The 13,143-nt window shown below is 40.3% G+C and overlaps 1 protein-coding gene across 1 annotated transcript in view; it reads right to left on the bottom strand.

Moving 5' to 3' along the window:
* The window catches only part of fancl (FA complementation group L), an 87,361-nt gene that overhangs the window by 10,236 nt on the left and 63,982 nt on the right, over positions 1 to 13,143 (bottom strand). Inside the window, exons 9-12 of the mRNA XM_060831534.1 lie at positions 9,820 to 9,970; positions 5,586 to 5,669; positions 5,446 to 5,491; positions 5,250 to 5,331 (exon numbers count right to left, since the gene is read on the bottom strand). Coding sequence (XP_060687517.1) covers positions 5,250 to 5,331; positions 5,446 to 5,491; positions 5,586 to 5,669; positions 9,820 to 9,970 — 363 coding nt within the window. The remainder of the gene's footprint in view (positions 1 to 5,249; positions 5,332 to 5,445; positions 5,492 to 5,585; positions 5,670 to 9,819; positions 9,971 to 13,143) is intronic.

A 13,143-nucleotide genomic window follows, 5' to 3' on the forward strand; every position in this document is an offset into this window, starting at 1 on the left:
TATTGCAAACCAGAGTTCTTTGAAATCAAACTGAACCATGTGTTCTTTTGTGTTTAGTGAACAATTTGCTTTAAAAAGTTACAATAGCCATAATTCCAGATGAGAGAAACTTACACAGAATTTCTAGGGAACCATCCAGATGATTGGGGCCGGGGGGGGGGGGCGGGGAGCGCGTTGCTGGAGGAAGACAAGACTGTTCCAAACTTGACTTCCACATTTACTCTGTGCTGGGAGGTTGTTCAAGAGTGAAGCAGGTATCAAGCTCTGAACTGCTGAGAAGTCTTTCGATGGAGTTACATTTGCTGTAGTAGCATTCCAAAGTAAAATAGTTTAAAGTACTTACATTATTTTAGCATAAAAGTTATTATTAATTTCATACCACAGTATTGGGATACAGTTGACAGTTGGGTAAATAAGTGAGATTAAGGTCTTAAAGTTTTAAAAGAAAAGTAGAAAAGAAATCAAAGCGGTGTCAGAGATAGGTCAGCACTGGAAAGAAGCTAGGTCAGAAGCATAGTAATAACAATTAGAAAAAAAGTTATCTACAGTTCCAGCAGATGAGTTGAAATTTTAATTACTTGAAGCACATCAAAGTATTAAAAAAAAAGTCTCTCTTTCCCTTGGTATAGAGCTAGATGATGTTTTGCTGTTGGCAAAGCACTGAATGTTCTAAGAACTGCGACAATGTTTGTACAATGTACCAGCGCAAACTAATTACAATACAAAGCCGTTGTTTCTGTTCAATTTGTAATGAGTGCTTGGATTATTTCTCATTTGTATTTTAAAATCTTTTAATCTGTGTTATAAAGGAATAGAATGATTTGGTTTCTTGTTTATCTTCGTGTCTTTGTTAATAACTTCTGTTTAGTTGTATTATTAAAACAAAGATTGAAACATTGCATGTTTATGTTTTAATAAAAGATCAGCTTGGTTACAAAAATTATGGCTAAGCCAGCTAGCTTCCTGTCAGGAATCGGACTCATCGGGTAATATATCAACTGGGCAACAACTGGGACATTTGATCATAATCGAATGTTGCAAGGATTTTAGAAGATATACTACACAAACGCAAGCCTTTTTTCCCTTTACATCTTCAGTAAGAAACTACTCACTGGAAACAGAATGTCAGAGGAGAATCAGATAAGAAATGAGATGCATTGGGTTTGCCACTATTGTTTCTCATATACAAACTGCCCTGATTGAAAACAGAATAGATCATACGTTGAGTGTAGGTCTCACGCATCTTTGAAAGTTAAGGGGAGAATCTGCCTCTGTTTAGTGGCCTCGCACACTTTTACTTCTTTAGGTACAGCCTTTCATTTCTCCTGAAAGATGTTCCATTTCATGGAGCTGCTGGCCTCAACTGAAGGCTAGGACCTCTACATACTGACAGTACCGTACAACTGAGGACAACTGGTATTTGCTGAGGAGATGGTTTTGAGTGACGGACAGATTTTAGGTATTTCTGAGATCTCATTGTATTCAATCTGACATGTCCAACAAAGAGAGTAGTGGTGGGAATATTGGGCAGGGAAGGGAGTGAGGGCATGGATGTGTAGTTTCAGAACTGCAAAAAGAGCCTCTGATTGGTATTTGCAACCTGGCAAGAGGCAGCTTACCTCTTTAAATGATAGTATGCCAAATTACTAAACCTATTGTGGTGCAACTTGAGTTCAGGCCTTTCTTGCTAACCATTAAATCAAAACGATGGCAGTGTGAGGTCTTACATGGACATTAATTGACCGCTCTACTGGGCGAGAATCAGGTGATTCACACAGTGCCTCTGCTATCACTTATAAAATTGTGGTGTGGCTAGGGATGTATGGCCTGATTGGCATGCAGCCAATGCACAGTATCCTTAATTACGGGTTGACCTGGTCTGCTTTCCCACCAACAGATGGCCCAAATTCAGTTCAATGTAAAACTAGTCAAATGGGTAGACAATGCCAAACTAAGAAGTGGAATTAAAATGTTTTGGAAAGAAAAAGAACAAACTCATATTTACATGTGCTTTCTTTGACCCAATGATGACCCAGAATAACATCTGAACTATGATTGATGTGTAGCAACTTGTATGGTAGTCAATTTGTATACACTAAGTTAACATAAACAACAATATGAAAATGACTAGATAATATACTTTACTAATTTTTTGGTAATAATTCATGGAATATGGGCATCACTGGTTAGGTCTGTATTTATTGCCTATATATAAATGCCCAGAGGTCAGTAAAGAGTTAACCACATGATTAGATGAGAATGATTAAAACCCTTACAGTGTGGAAGCAGGCTATTCAGCCCACTGAGTCTACACCGACCTTCCAAAGAGCATCCCACCCAGACCTAGCCCCAGCCAGCCTCCTACCCTATATCTGTAACGCTGCAACTATCATGGCAAATCCATTTAACCTACACATCCCTGGACATGATGGACAATCCACTTAAACTGTACATCTTTGGACTGAGGGAAGAAACCCACACAGAGAATATGCAAACTCCACACAAACAAACAGTCACTCGAGTGTGGAAGCAAACCCAGGTCCCCGGCACTTTGAAGCAGTAGTGCTAACCACGGACCACCGTGCCGCCCCTTGTAGGCCAGACCAGATAAGGATGGTAAGATTTCCTTCTCTACAGGACATTAGTGATCCAGATGGGTTTAATGACAAAAGACATTATTTATGGTCACTATTTGGCTAGTTTTTCATTCCAGACATTTAAAATTGAATGCAAATGTCATTATCTCCCATGATGTGATTATGAACCATCATCCCAGGGTTCTGGATTATCAGTCCAGTGACATTATTGCCACACTGCTGGCCCCCTATTCTTAAAAGGATACAAACTGCTTTTTCAGGGTGTCGGCACATGCATGAAAGCTTGAACAACCTCTTTCTGACCTTTACCCATTCTATGATTCCATGACCAATGCACAGGGAACTGCCAGCTCCAGAATATACAAATGGTAAGAACAAATGAAATGCAATATGAATCAAGTACTTTCAAGTAGAAAGACACATACTACAAATGATTTTTCAATCCCTAAAAAAACAAATTAAACAAACCTTAGGGATTCTTTGTTGACTCCATGACAAACATGCTAACAAATGTAGAGCTGCAAATGAATGTGGAACAAATCCAAGACACTTGATTAGAAGTCAGAAGATAACTGGTCAAACAGCAGTGCTCTAGTTAGACTGCAGCTTGAACACTGCTTATGTTCTGACCTCTAAATAAGAGACACCTGCCTGGACAGTTGGGATATGGGGGATAATAGATAAAAATCCAGACATTTATGAAATGTCTTATGAAAAGATGGTGTTTCTGAGATGGCACAGTTGAAAATCCACCTCCTTTAGAGAAATGTGGAGAGCAAAAAGATTGATCGATATCAGGTGTTAGTAGAAAACACTCAAGAACTAGGAACTTTTCCATCTAAAAATGAAAGGGAACATATGATCTCATAAAAAAAAGTTACTCATGATATTGCAGCACATACAGAACACTACTTTCATCTTTCAAAAGCAGAATAAGGATCAGAGATTGAAACTAGTAAAAGGCTTTTTTTAGAACTGATATCAAGAAGTCTTCCTTCACACACACAGAATTCTGAACACGTGAAAGAAAGTTCCAGTTAATAAATGTGGAAAAAAATCTTGACATAGTTGGATGATGCAACAGAAGGACTTGAGAATCTTTCTGGATGGATGAGCAGAGGAAAAAACAAATTACTACCGGATATGTAATTATCTTCTTTTTTAACATGATGTGATAGTCAGAAGCTTTTGGTTTAGGTTAAGTACAAGCAATTCACAATTTACTGGCTAGCTAGAAGGAAAAAAAGTCACTTCTGACAAATTACAAGGCAAGTGTTAAGAAAAGAATACTCCAAGGAAGATAAACATATAAACAGGAAGGATGTATAGTCTTATATTAATTTTCTGAGGTGTGCAGAACTCTACATCCACCATTTTGTAATTTTCAGTTAATGAAAATGTATTGAATATCAGTTCCTTGTCTAATGAGTATGATTGGCCTGAAATTTAATTTCTTTCAAGAGCCCATCAAATATTAAATGAATATTAAACTAATAACTACATTTTCCAAAAGCCTTCCTTGAAGTTTTGAAGGAAAAAAAATCTGATATTAACTAAGAATATTTCAACTACACATGCATTCCAGTGTTTTACAAATTAAATATTTAAGAGTTAATCTTATGTGCATTTTTTTTAGATTTGTAATAATAATTGCACTTATTTTTATAGAAAATTTATAGAAACATAATTTGCAGTTGTAGTTCTTGTAGAATGGAGAAATCTACATACATTTCCCATGCACTATTGCTATTAGAACATCCTGTAATCAGATAGCAATGCCATTTCCTGACTAGTTGGAAGACATAAAAGAGTCTCATACTTGAAGGCATTTTCTTCCAGTCTAAGATAAAGTTTATTAGCATAGTGCAGGAGTGACCAGTCTGTGTGACTAACAACGTTCTTCTATTTATGCATCTTTTGAGTGGTAGACAGCCAATAGACTGAAGGTGAGAAATGAAGTGGTAAAGCTTAACTACCTGCACTCATTCATTTTTCAGAAAAAATTAAATTAATAAATAAATTCCACATTTGCACAATAATTTCAGCTTACTTGCATAATTGAACAGTTGTATTTATAGCAGATCTTATAAATCTTTGAGAAGTAACATATTTGCATGCAGTGGTGATTATTGCCTTCCTTTATAGCAGGAACTTGTAAACATGTTGTAGTTCTGAAGAAATCAGACCAGACTCAAAACATTAACATTGTTTCTCTCGCCACAAACATGGTGAGTTTCTTCAGTATTGTGTTTGTAAACATGCTTAAGCTACAAATTAAGAATTTTGCTTCAATAGTAACATTTAGAAATGAAGAACAGCACAGGCTTTTGACATGCAATACAATTTATATTGCTTTAGATAGCCTACTGCCTTCACTTTATCTCAATGCATATGGAGGGCTATTTCTACTTTACAGGTGCCACTTCCATAAAATATCCTCCCAAAGAAAAACCTTTATACAAATACTTTTCAAGTTTTGTGTGCTCCCCATAATTTTCTTCAATGCTGCAGAAATCTGAAGTGAAAACTTTAGAAATCTTCTACAACATCGAAGCCATGTACATATTTTAAAAGTTCAATACAGTCCCCAGAAAACTGCATTATCTGCAAGTTTTAGTTTTCTCTAATGATCAGACAATGGCTGTAACTTACAGACTTTTCATGACTGTCCGGGGATGGAAAGTCTACCTCCAACATATCCTTTAGATTTTGCAGCACGGTGCACTCTGGAGACCTGAAAAGCATATCCTATATTTAATTGCAAAGTTTTTCCTTTAACCATGAGGTGCAGAAGGCAATTGCTTTTCATCAAGCGCTCAGATGAGACCAATATTTGAATACTGCTTACCAAAGATGCATGTTGGCGTTCAGTTTATTTCTCAGTGGAGTTACCACTAGGATCAAATCAGTATGGTTAATATTTTACATCATGACTGCAATATGCAAAGAATTTGAAAAGCAGGAACCCATTTCAAGAGGGTCACATACCATGATCGGCACCAAGGAAGCAGCATTCAGGCAACATTTTAGGATGCCGCGGATCCACTTCTATATTTATTGAAACATTGTTACCTGCGAAATCCAAGAACAAGTAATTAAAATTGCTAACTCATAAAAAAAACTTCAATCGACTGAGAATGCTGACACAAAGATATAAAGTAGTTTATATTGGAGTCTCTCCATCTCTTTGACAAAGCTTTTGGTGATTTGTCACAAATCCTTATTGTCTGTACGGTCTAATTTCATGTGAAAACTCTCCTGGGAAATAACCTGCTACTTTTATGAATGAAGGTGCTATTTAATTGACACTTGCTGTTGAGCAGATCATAAAATTTTATAAGAACTGCCAGAAAACTGAGTAATAATTTCAATGTTTCACTTGCATATACTCAAATTCTAAGAAAATTAGGATGGTAGGGATCTGGCGCCAGGGACCCAGGTTCAATTCTAGCCTTGGGCAATTGTCCATGTCAAATTTGTACATTTCCTCCTCCACCGCGCCCCCAACCCTGGGTTTCCCCTCACATGCTGAAGATGTACAGGTTAGATGGATTGACCATTTCCCATTATGTTCAGGCTAGGTGGGTTATCTGTGGTAAATGAGGTGACAGGAATATGCTAGGGACTGGGTCTGGGTGGGATGATCTTTGGAGGAGACAAAATGCCTAATTTGCACTGAGGAATCTACGATTAACTTGACTTTCAATGTTACAAAGGAACAAGAGTTAATGGGCGGAATTTTCTCACTGTAAACAAAGTGAGCAATGGCAATTGTTGGAAGAAAATGGCAAGAATGGAAAAATGAGACGCTTTGATGTTGAGAAAAAAGAAAACTAACTTTTTGCATTTGAAAAGATGAGATGACAGTTTCACTGATGAGTGACAGGGAGTCCATTTGCTACATCAACACCTCACTCTTACCTAATTCCACCTCGCTTGTACGCAGATTTCTACTTTCTCGGGTACAGGAGAGAAAATAGAAGATGCCAATTCCTGACATAAAGTTAGCAAAAGTACAAGGTGGCTGCAGGTTAATGGGGTCTGCCAGAATTCCCGGGTATGTGAATACAGTTCATGGGTAGTGACTGTTTGTACCCTCTCTGCACAGAGACTGGCATCAGCCAAGGACCAGCCTCGCATCCTTATGGCTCATCATCAACTTATTTATTATAGAGTTCATCACTTCATTACTGCACTTTGGAGCTCACGGACATCTTTGATAATAAAGTTGCTGCTACCCTGCACACAGGAACACACATCCATCTCATGCATTGGAACAGAATGTATCTCAGAATTCTTAGCTCTCTTAGCGCTCACTACTCACATTGTGCTCACTTGAATGCTCACTGTATTTCTGCCTTGCCTTTTTGAACTTTGCTGCCTCATTAACAACTGCAGGATCACAGTACTTCAGCAGTCTCTTTTAGTGGAAATGCAAATCCAGACAGCATGTCAGGTTTGCTAGTCATGATCATTCGAGGGAGCAGCTGTATGGCATCATTCTAGTGTTACCTTGCAATCGGTGTCTGGCTTATGCAGCCAACACACTGAATGTGCTTCAAATAAACATCATGTCTCAAACTTTAAGGGGAGTGGTCTTCAGCCAGACCAAAGGGGACTGTGCTCAGTCAGGTGGTACTGGCACAATAAGTCATTTATAATAATCAGTATACAGATTGGGCCAACGAATTCCACACGCATGGAGTCAATGATTTTTTCTTCAGCCGCCTCTACATTTACTTTTTCCATCAGGGCTCCCACCCACACTCTGAGGAGCCCTTCTTCTGCCTCCAAAATACTCCCACTTGGATACCCGGTGCTGGTCGGTTACCCACCCTCGACCTCTTCATCTCCAAAGGCCGCCATGACATTGACCGCCTCAACCTGTCCACCCCTCTCACCCATGCAATGCGCAGCCCCTTCCCTCTCACCCCAACCTTACCATCAAACCAGTGGACATGGGGGAGCACAGTGGTAGTTTGGCACACTGACCTGTACAACGCTGAAGCCAGGCCCCAACTCACAGACACCTTCTCCTACTGCCCCCTTGACCACAACCTCACTTCCCATCACCAAACCTCCTCCCAATCCCAGACTATTCCAAAACTTTATCACCTGAGGGGATGTCCCATCCACAGCCTCTGACCTCATAGTCCCAGAACCCCATACCTTCCAGTTCTACCTTTTACCCAAAATTCACAAACCTGCCTGCCCCAGTCGACCCATCGTCTCAGCCTGCTCATGCCCCACCAAATTTTCGCATACCTTGACACCGTTCTGCCCTCTTGGTCCAGCAACTCCTCATGTACATTCAGAGCACTATTCACACTCTCTACTTCCTCCATGACTTACCCTTCCCCAGCCCCCAATGCCTCATCATCATCATGGACGTCCAGTCCTTGTACATGCCCATCCGCCATGGCGAAAGCCTTCAAGTCCTCAGTTTCTTCCTCTCTTGCCAACCCAACCAGTACCCCTCCATCAACACACTTATTTGATTGGTGGAACTGGTCTTCACCCTCAACAACTTCTCCTTTGAATCCTCCCACTTCCTTCAGATCAAAGGGGTAGCCATGGGCATTCACATGGGCTGCATGTATGCCTGCCTCTTCGTCGGGTATATGAAACAGTCCATCTTCTGCAGTTACACCAGCACCACTCCCCACCTTTTCCTCTGCTACATCAACGACTTTCTTGTAAGGATTTCACATGGTCAAGTCAATTGGGGCATTCACAGTCATAGGTCCCATACCCTTACAGTCCAGGGACTGGATCGTAGTCAGTCCTGGGTGTCGAGTCCAACCAATCTGGGAATTAGCAGTAACTCTGGCAGGGAGCTGCAGTGATCAGTCAGGTGCTTGGTCACTCATCAATCAAGACTGCTGTTCCTTGTCAGTCACAACCATTTGCCAGTCAGTCCTGGAAATCTGTTCACTGAAAGTCAATGGGTACAGCTGCGATAGTCAGCTTGGGAAGTCAATTGTGGGGATTGGAAGCAGAACGCTGGCTTGGAGGAGACAGTAATTATAAAATGGAGGACAACTCGTTACTAAATACTACTGGGAATTAACCTATTTTCTACACTTCTGTAAACAACAATTAGGATCAATTCTCTACTCCTACCCGCTCCCAATCTAAAACCTGTAATTGATGGAAAAATGTAGTAATCAATTAATACTGTATTTGTGACTTTAGTTATGTTGTTATTCTGATTTCGTTTGAAAATATTGAGTGTTATTTATTACATGAATAGAAACAACATTACTAATAAAGAACAAAAAAAAGGTGGATGCTGTAAATCAGAAACAAAAACAGAAGTTGCTGGAAAAGCTCAGCAGATCTGGCAGCATCTATAATGAGAAATCAGAGTTAACATTTCTAGTCCGGTGACCTATCCTCAATCACAGGACCTGGAACGTTAATTCTGATTTCTCTTCACAGATGCTGAAGAGTCTTTCCATCATCGAGATAAGGTTCTCGTTGCGTGTATGAGTAAAACATTGCTGGCCGGGGTCAGTGTCATTTCTGGTAATTGAAGGGATTTTTTTTTCCCCTGTTTAAACGAGGTTATATATCAGGGATAACCTGCTTACAGTCTTGAATTTCACAACGTATAAGACCTGAAAGGAAAACAATGAATGATTAAAGGCTAAAGCTAAGCAAATATAGGGTTTTCTCCCACAACTTCAGAAAGTAAGAACAACAATAAAGTCAATACAATCATCATTACTGGAGGTTTCTTACATAGATTCATTGAGTTATAAAGCACAAAATAGACCTTCACACCGACTCGTCCATGCTGACCAAATATCCTAAACTGATCTAGTCCCATTTGTTAGCATTCGGCCCATATCCCTCTAAACCCTTCCTATTCATGTACTCATCCATATGCATTTTAAATGTTGTAATTGTACCAGTGTCCACCACTAATGTTGCCCCTCAGGTCTCTTTTGAATCTTTTCTCTCTCACTTTAAACCTATGTTGTCTAGTTTTGGACCCCCTACCCTGGGAAAAAAGAACTTAAATGCCCATCACGATTTTATGAATGTCTAAGGTCACCCCTCAGCCTCTTTTTAAAAAAAAAATCAGTATTCCTATAATGATTTTGTTTAAGGAAATGCTGGAATAGCATATCAGCATCTGTACTATTCATATATTTTCTCAATGTCATTTCAAAACTAGTCAGATAGATCTGTAACTTATAATAAAAAAGAGATGTACCAATGGCAATTCTGCGCGTTGTGGTTGCACGTGCTGGTTTTTCTGGTTCTAGCACCCAGGTCTTCTCATCTATCTCATCCATAATATCCCAGAATTCCTGCAGTGACTCCACTGCTGCCAGAAACTGACTGTGAAGATGTATCAAACAGCTCTGAGAAAGGAAATGTTTAACAGAGTTATTTGATGAAATGGTAGAGAAGGTTAATGAACGTAGTGCTGATGATTTGAATATATATACTATAAGGCACCACAGAATAAACTGTTAGCAAAATTGAAATCCATGGGATTAAAGGCAGAATTATAGTCTGGGTACTAACTTGACTTAAGAGGCAGAAAGCAGAGAGAATTGGACAATGCCTGTTTTTCAGAATAAAGGGGTGAATAAAGTAATGTCCTTTCATAGGATACAGTTGAGACTGAAGTATTATTGTTTGACTGAAATAATTCCAAAATACCAAGCGAATGCAAAAACTACAGCCAAAACAAAATACACACAATAACCCCAGTAGGAGTGTAGTAACACAGATGCAGAATGGAGGCCTGGATTCTGACGTACAAAGTGAATTTAATGCTCTCCTCTATGGCATTTGTCAGCAGAGGGACATTTCATTGGGTGGTAGGTTGGCAGTTGGGGATCCCAACTGAGTATTGCCTATGCTGGGATTGACAGATTCAGCCTTCCCTCTGGGCAGTCAATAGAGACCCTTAACTGGGCAATTAATAGCCACTTAAGGTCACCACCATGCAACTACGTGCATTAACGAAGTAGTGCATCACAGGCTGTTTACACCAGAAGCAGGATAAGCAAACTTTGTGTGAGCTTGCTTGCAGGCTTCTGGAATGGATGGTTTCCTTCATTCAAAGGCAGGATTGAGGCACCCAGTAAGAAGGGAGGTACTCACTGACAGACCCCCCCCGGGCCCCTGTTGCCGACTCTCTTCCACTACAATCCTGCATTCCTGCAGGCTGGAATCCAATGTTAATACTAAGCCTTCGCTCGGCTGACACACTAGCAGCAGCCATAGCCTCCCTGGTAGCACTGCCATTCATTCGAGCTGCTGGCCTCTCATATGCTGGCAGCTGACGGCAGGGGGTGACTTCTGCTCCAGGCATAAGCCCGCCTCTATCCAGTTACATGCCCAAGTGTCATTTAATAAGTTTGCCTTACTTTTAAAAAAATGGCAACACAGAATTCTAACTGGCTTTCTAGCCTGCCAGCAAGGTCGCCATCACTTTCATTAAATACCACCTACATGTCAAGTACTAAACTAGTACAACTCAAGAAGCTTCAAGGCTTAAGCAAGGCATATCAAAGCTGTATCAAACATCATTACTTGCATCAAAGGAACTGAGCCACAGGAAACACGAGAGGAAGTGACTGCTCACAGAGAGTGCGAGGCCATCTGAGTGGAACCACAAAAGATGGAGGAAGATACTAAAGAAATATTTCACCTCAATACTTACTCTGGAGAATAACATGGATGCTAGGGAACTTGGGGAAATAAACAGTAATACCTTGAAAAGTGTCCATAAAACAGAAGAGGAGGTGTTGGAGATTATAAAACACAAAAGGTAAATAAATCCCTGGAACCTAATCAGGTGTATTGCAGAACTTAGAGACAGAGAGAGAGAGACACACACACACACACACACACACACACACAATGTTGTACAAGTGATCGGACTATTGCTGTTCTAACCTTGGTGGTGGGGTAACGTTTGGAAGGAATTTAAAGAGTCATAATTAATCTACATTTGGAGAGGAAGGGATTAAACAAAAACAAACAAACAAACAAACAAACAAACAAACAAACAAACAAACAATCAGCATCATTTTGTTAAAGAGAAGTCATAAGATTATAAAGAAATAGGAACAAGCATAGGTTGTTTGGCTCTTTGAGTGATTCCATTATTCAATAGGATCATGACTGATCCCATGTCTGACCAACCTGACTGAATTTTTCGAAGAGTAACCAGGTGTGTAGAGGAGACTTTTAATGTGAAAGATACGGGCCCATGCTGTCAGGGGCAAGGTGCTAGCATGGACAGAAGCTTGGCCGTCTGGCAGAAAGCAGAAAGTGGGGATAAAAGAGTCCTTCTCAGGATGGCAGCCAGTGACGAGTGGTGTTCCGAAAGAGTCAATGTTGGGACTACAATTTTTCACTTTATATGTTAACGATCTAGATGAAGGAACTGAGGGCAATCTGGCTAAGTTTGCAGATGATACAAAGATAGATAGAGGGACAGGTGACATTAAGGAAGCAGGGAGGCTGCAGAAAGGTTTGGATAGGTTAAGAGAATGGGCAAAGAAGTAGCATTTTAAGTATCGTGCACAGCTTTGGGCCCCATATCTCAGGAAGGACATACTGGCCCTGGAGTGTGTTCAGAGGAGGTTCACGAGAATGATCCCAAGACAGAAAAGCTTAACATGTAAGGAATGTTTGAGGACACTGGATTTATACCCAACGGAGTTTAGAAGGGTGAGAGGGAATCGAATTGAAACTTACAGAATACTGAATAGCCTGGACAGAGTGGATGTTGGGAAGACGATTTCATTGATAGGAGAGACTAGGACCCAAGGGCACACCCTTAGAGTAAAGCGAAGACCTTTTAGAACGGGGACAAGGAGAAACTTCTTCAGCCAGAGGGTGGTGAATCTATGGAATTCATTGCCACAGAAGGCTGTGGAGGCCAGGTCATTAAGCATATTTAAGACTGAAATAGATAGGTTCTTGACTATCAAGGGATCAAGGATTGTGGGCAGAAAGCAGGAGAATGAGGATGGGAAACTTATCAGCCATGATTGAATGGTGGAGCAGACTTGATGGGCTGAACAGCCTAATTTTTGCTCCCATGTCTTATGGTCTATTGTAATCTACTTGGATTGCAGCAAGGCTTTTGTGACGATCTCCCAAGAGAAATGGATAGCAAAAGTAAGAGCCCCTATGGAGCCATGGAAATCTGACAAAGTGGATCCACAATGACTGGAAGTCGGTGTCCTGTGGTGTCCCACACAGTCAGTGTTGGGACCTTGTGATTTGTGTTTTATATAAATGATTTAGACTTAAAACGTAGGAGGGTTGATCAGGACATTAGCAGATGATTCAAAAAATTGGAGGAGTGTCAAATAGTGAGGAGTATACCTCTAGATTACAAGAAATAAGTTACAAGATCAGTGGCAAATGGAATTCAATTCAGATAAATGTGAGGTGATGCACTTGGGTAGGACAAACAAGACAAGAGAATACCTGATGAACAGTAGGATTCTGGGAAGCACTGAGGATCAAAGAGACATTAGCTTGCACACCAATCCCTTAAGGTAAC

The sequence above is a fragment of the Hemiscyllium ocellatum genome, chromosome 10, assembly GCF_020745735.1.
Source record: "Hemiscyllium ocellatum isolate sHemOce1 chromosome 10, sHemOce1.pat.X.cur, whole genome shotgun sequence".
Taxonomy (NCBI): domain Eukaryota; kingdom Metazoa; phylum Chordata; class Chondrichthyes; order Orectolobiformes; family Hemiscylliidae; genus Hemiscyllium; species Hemiscyllium ocellatum.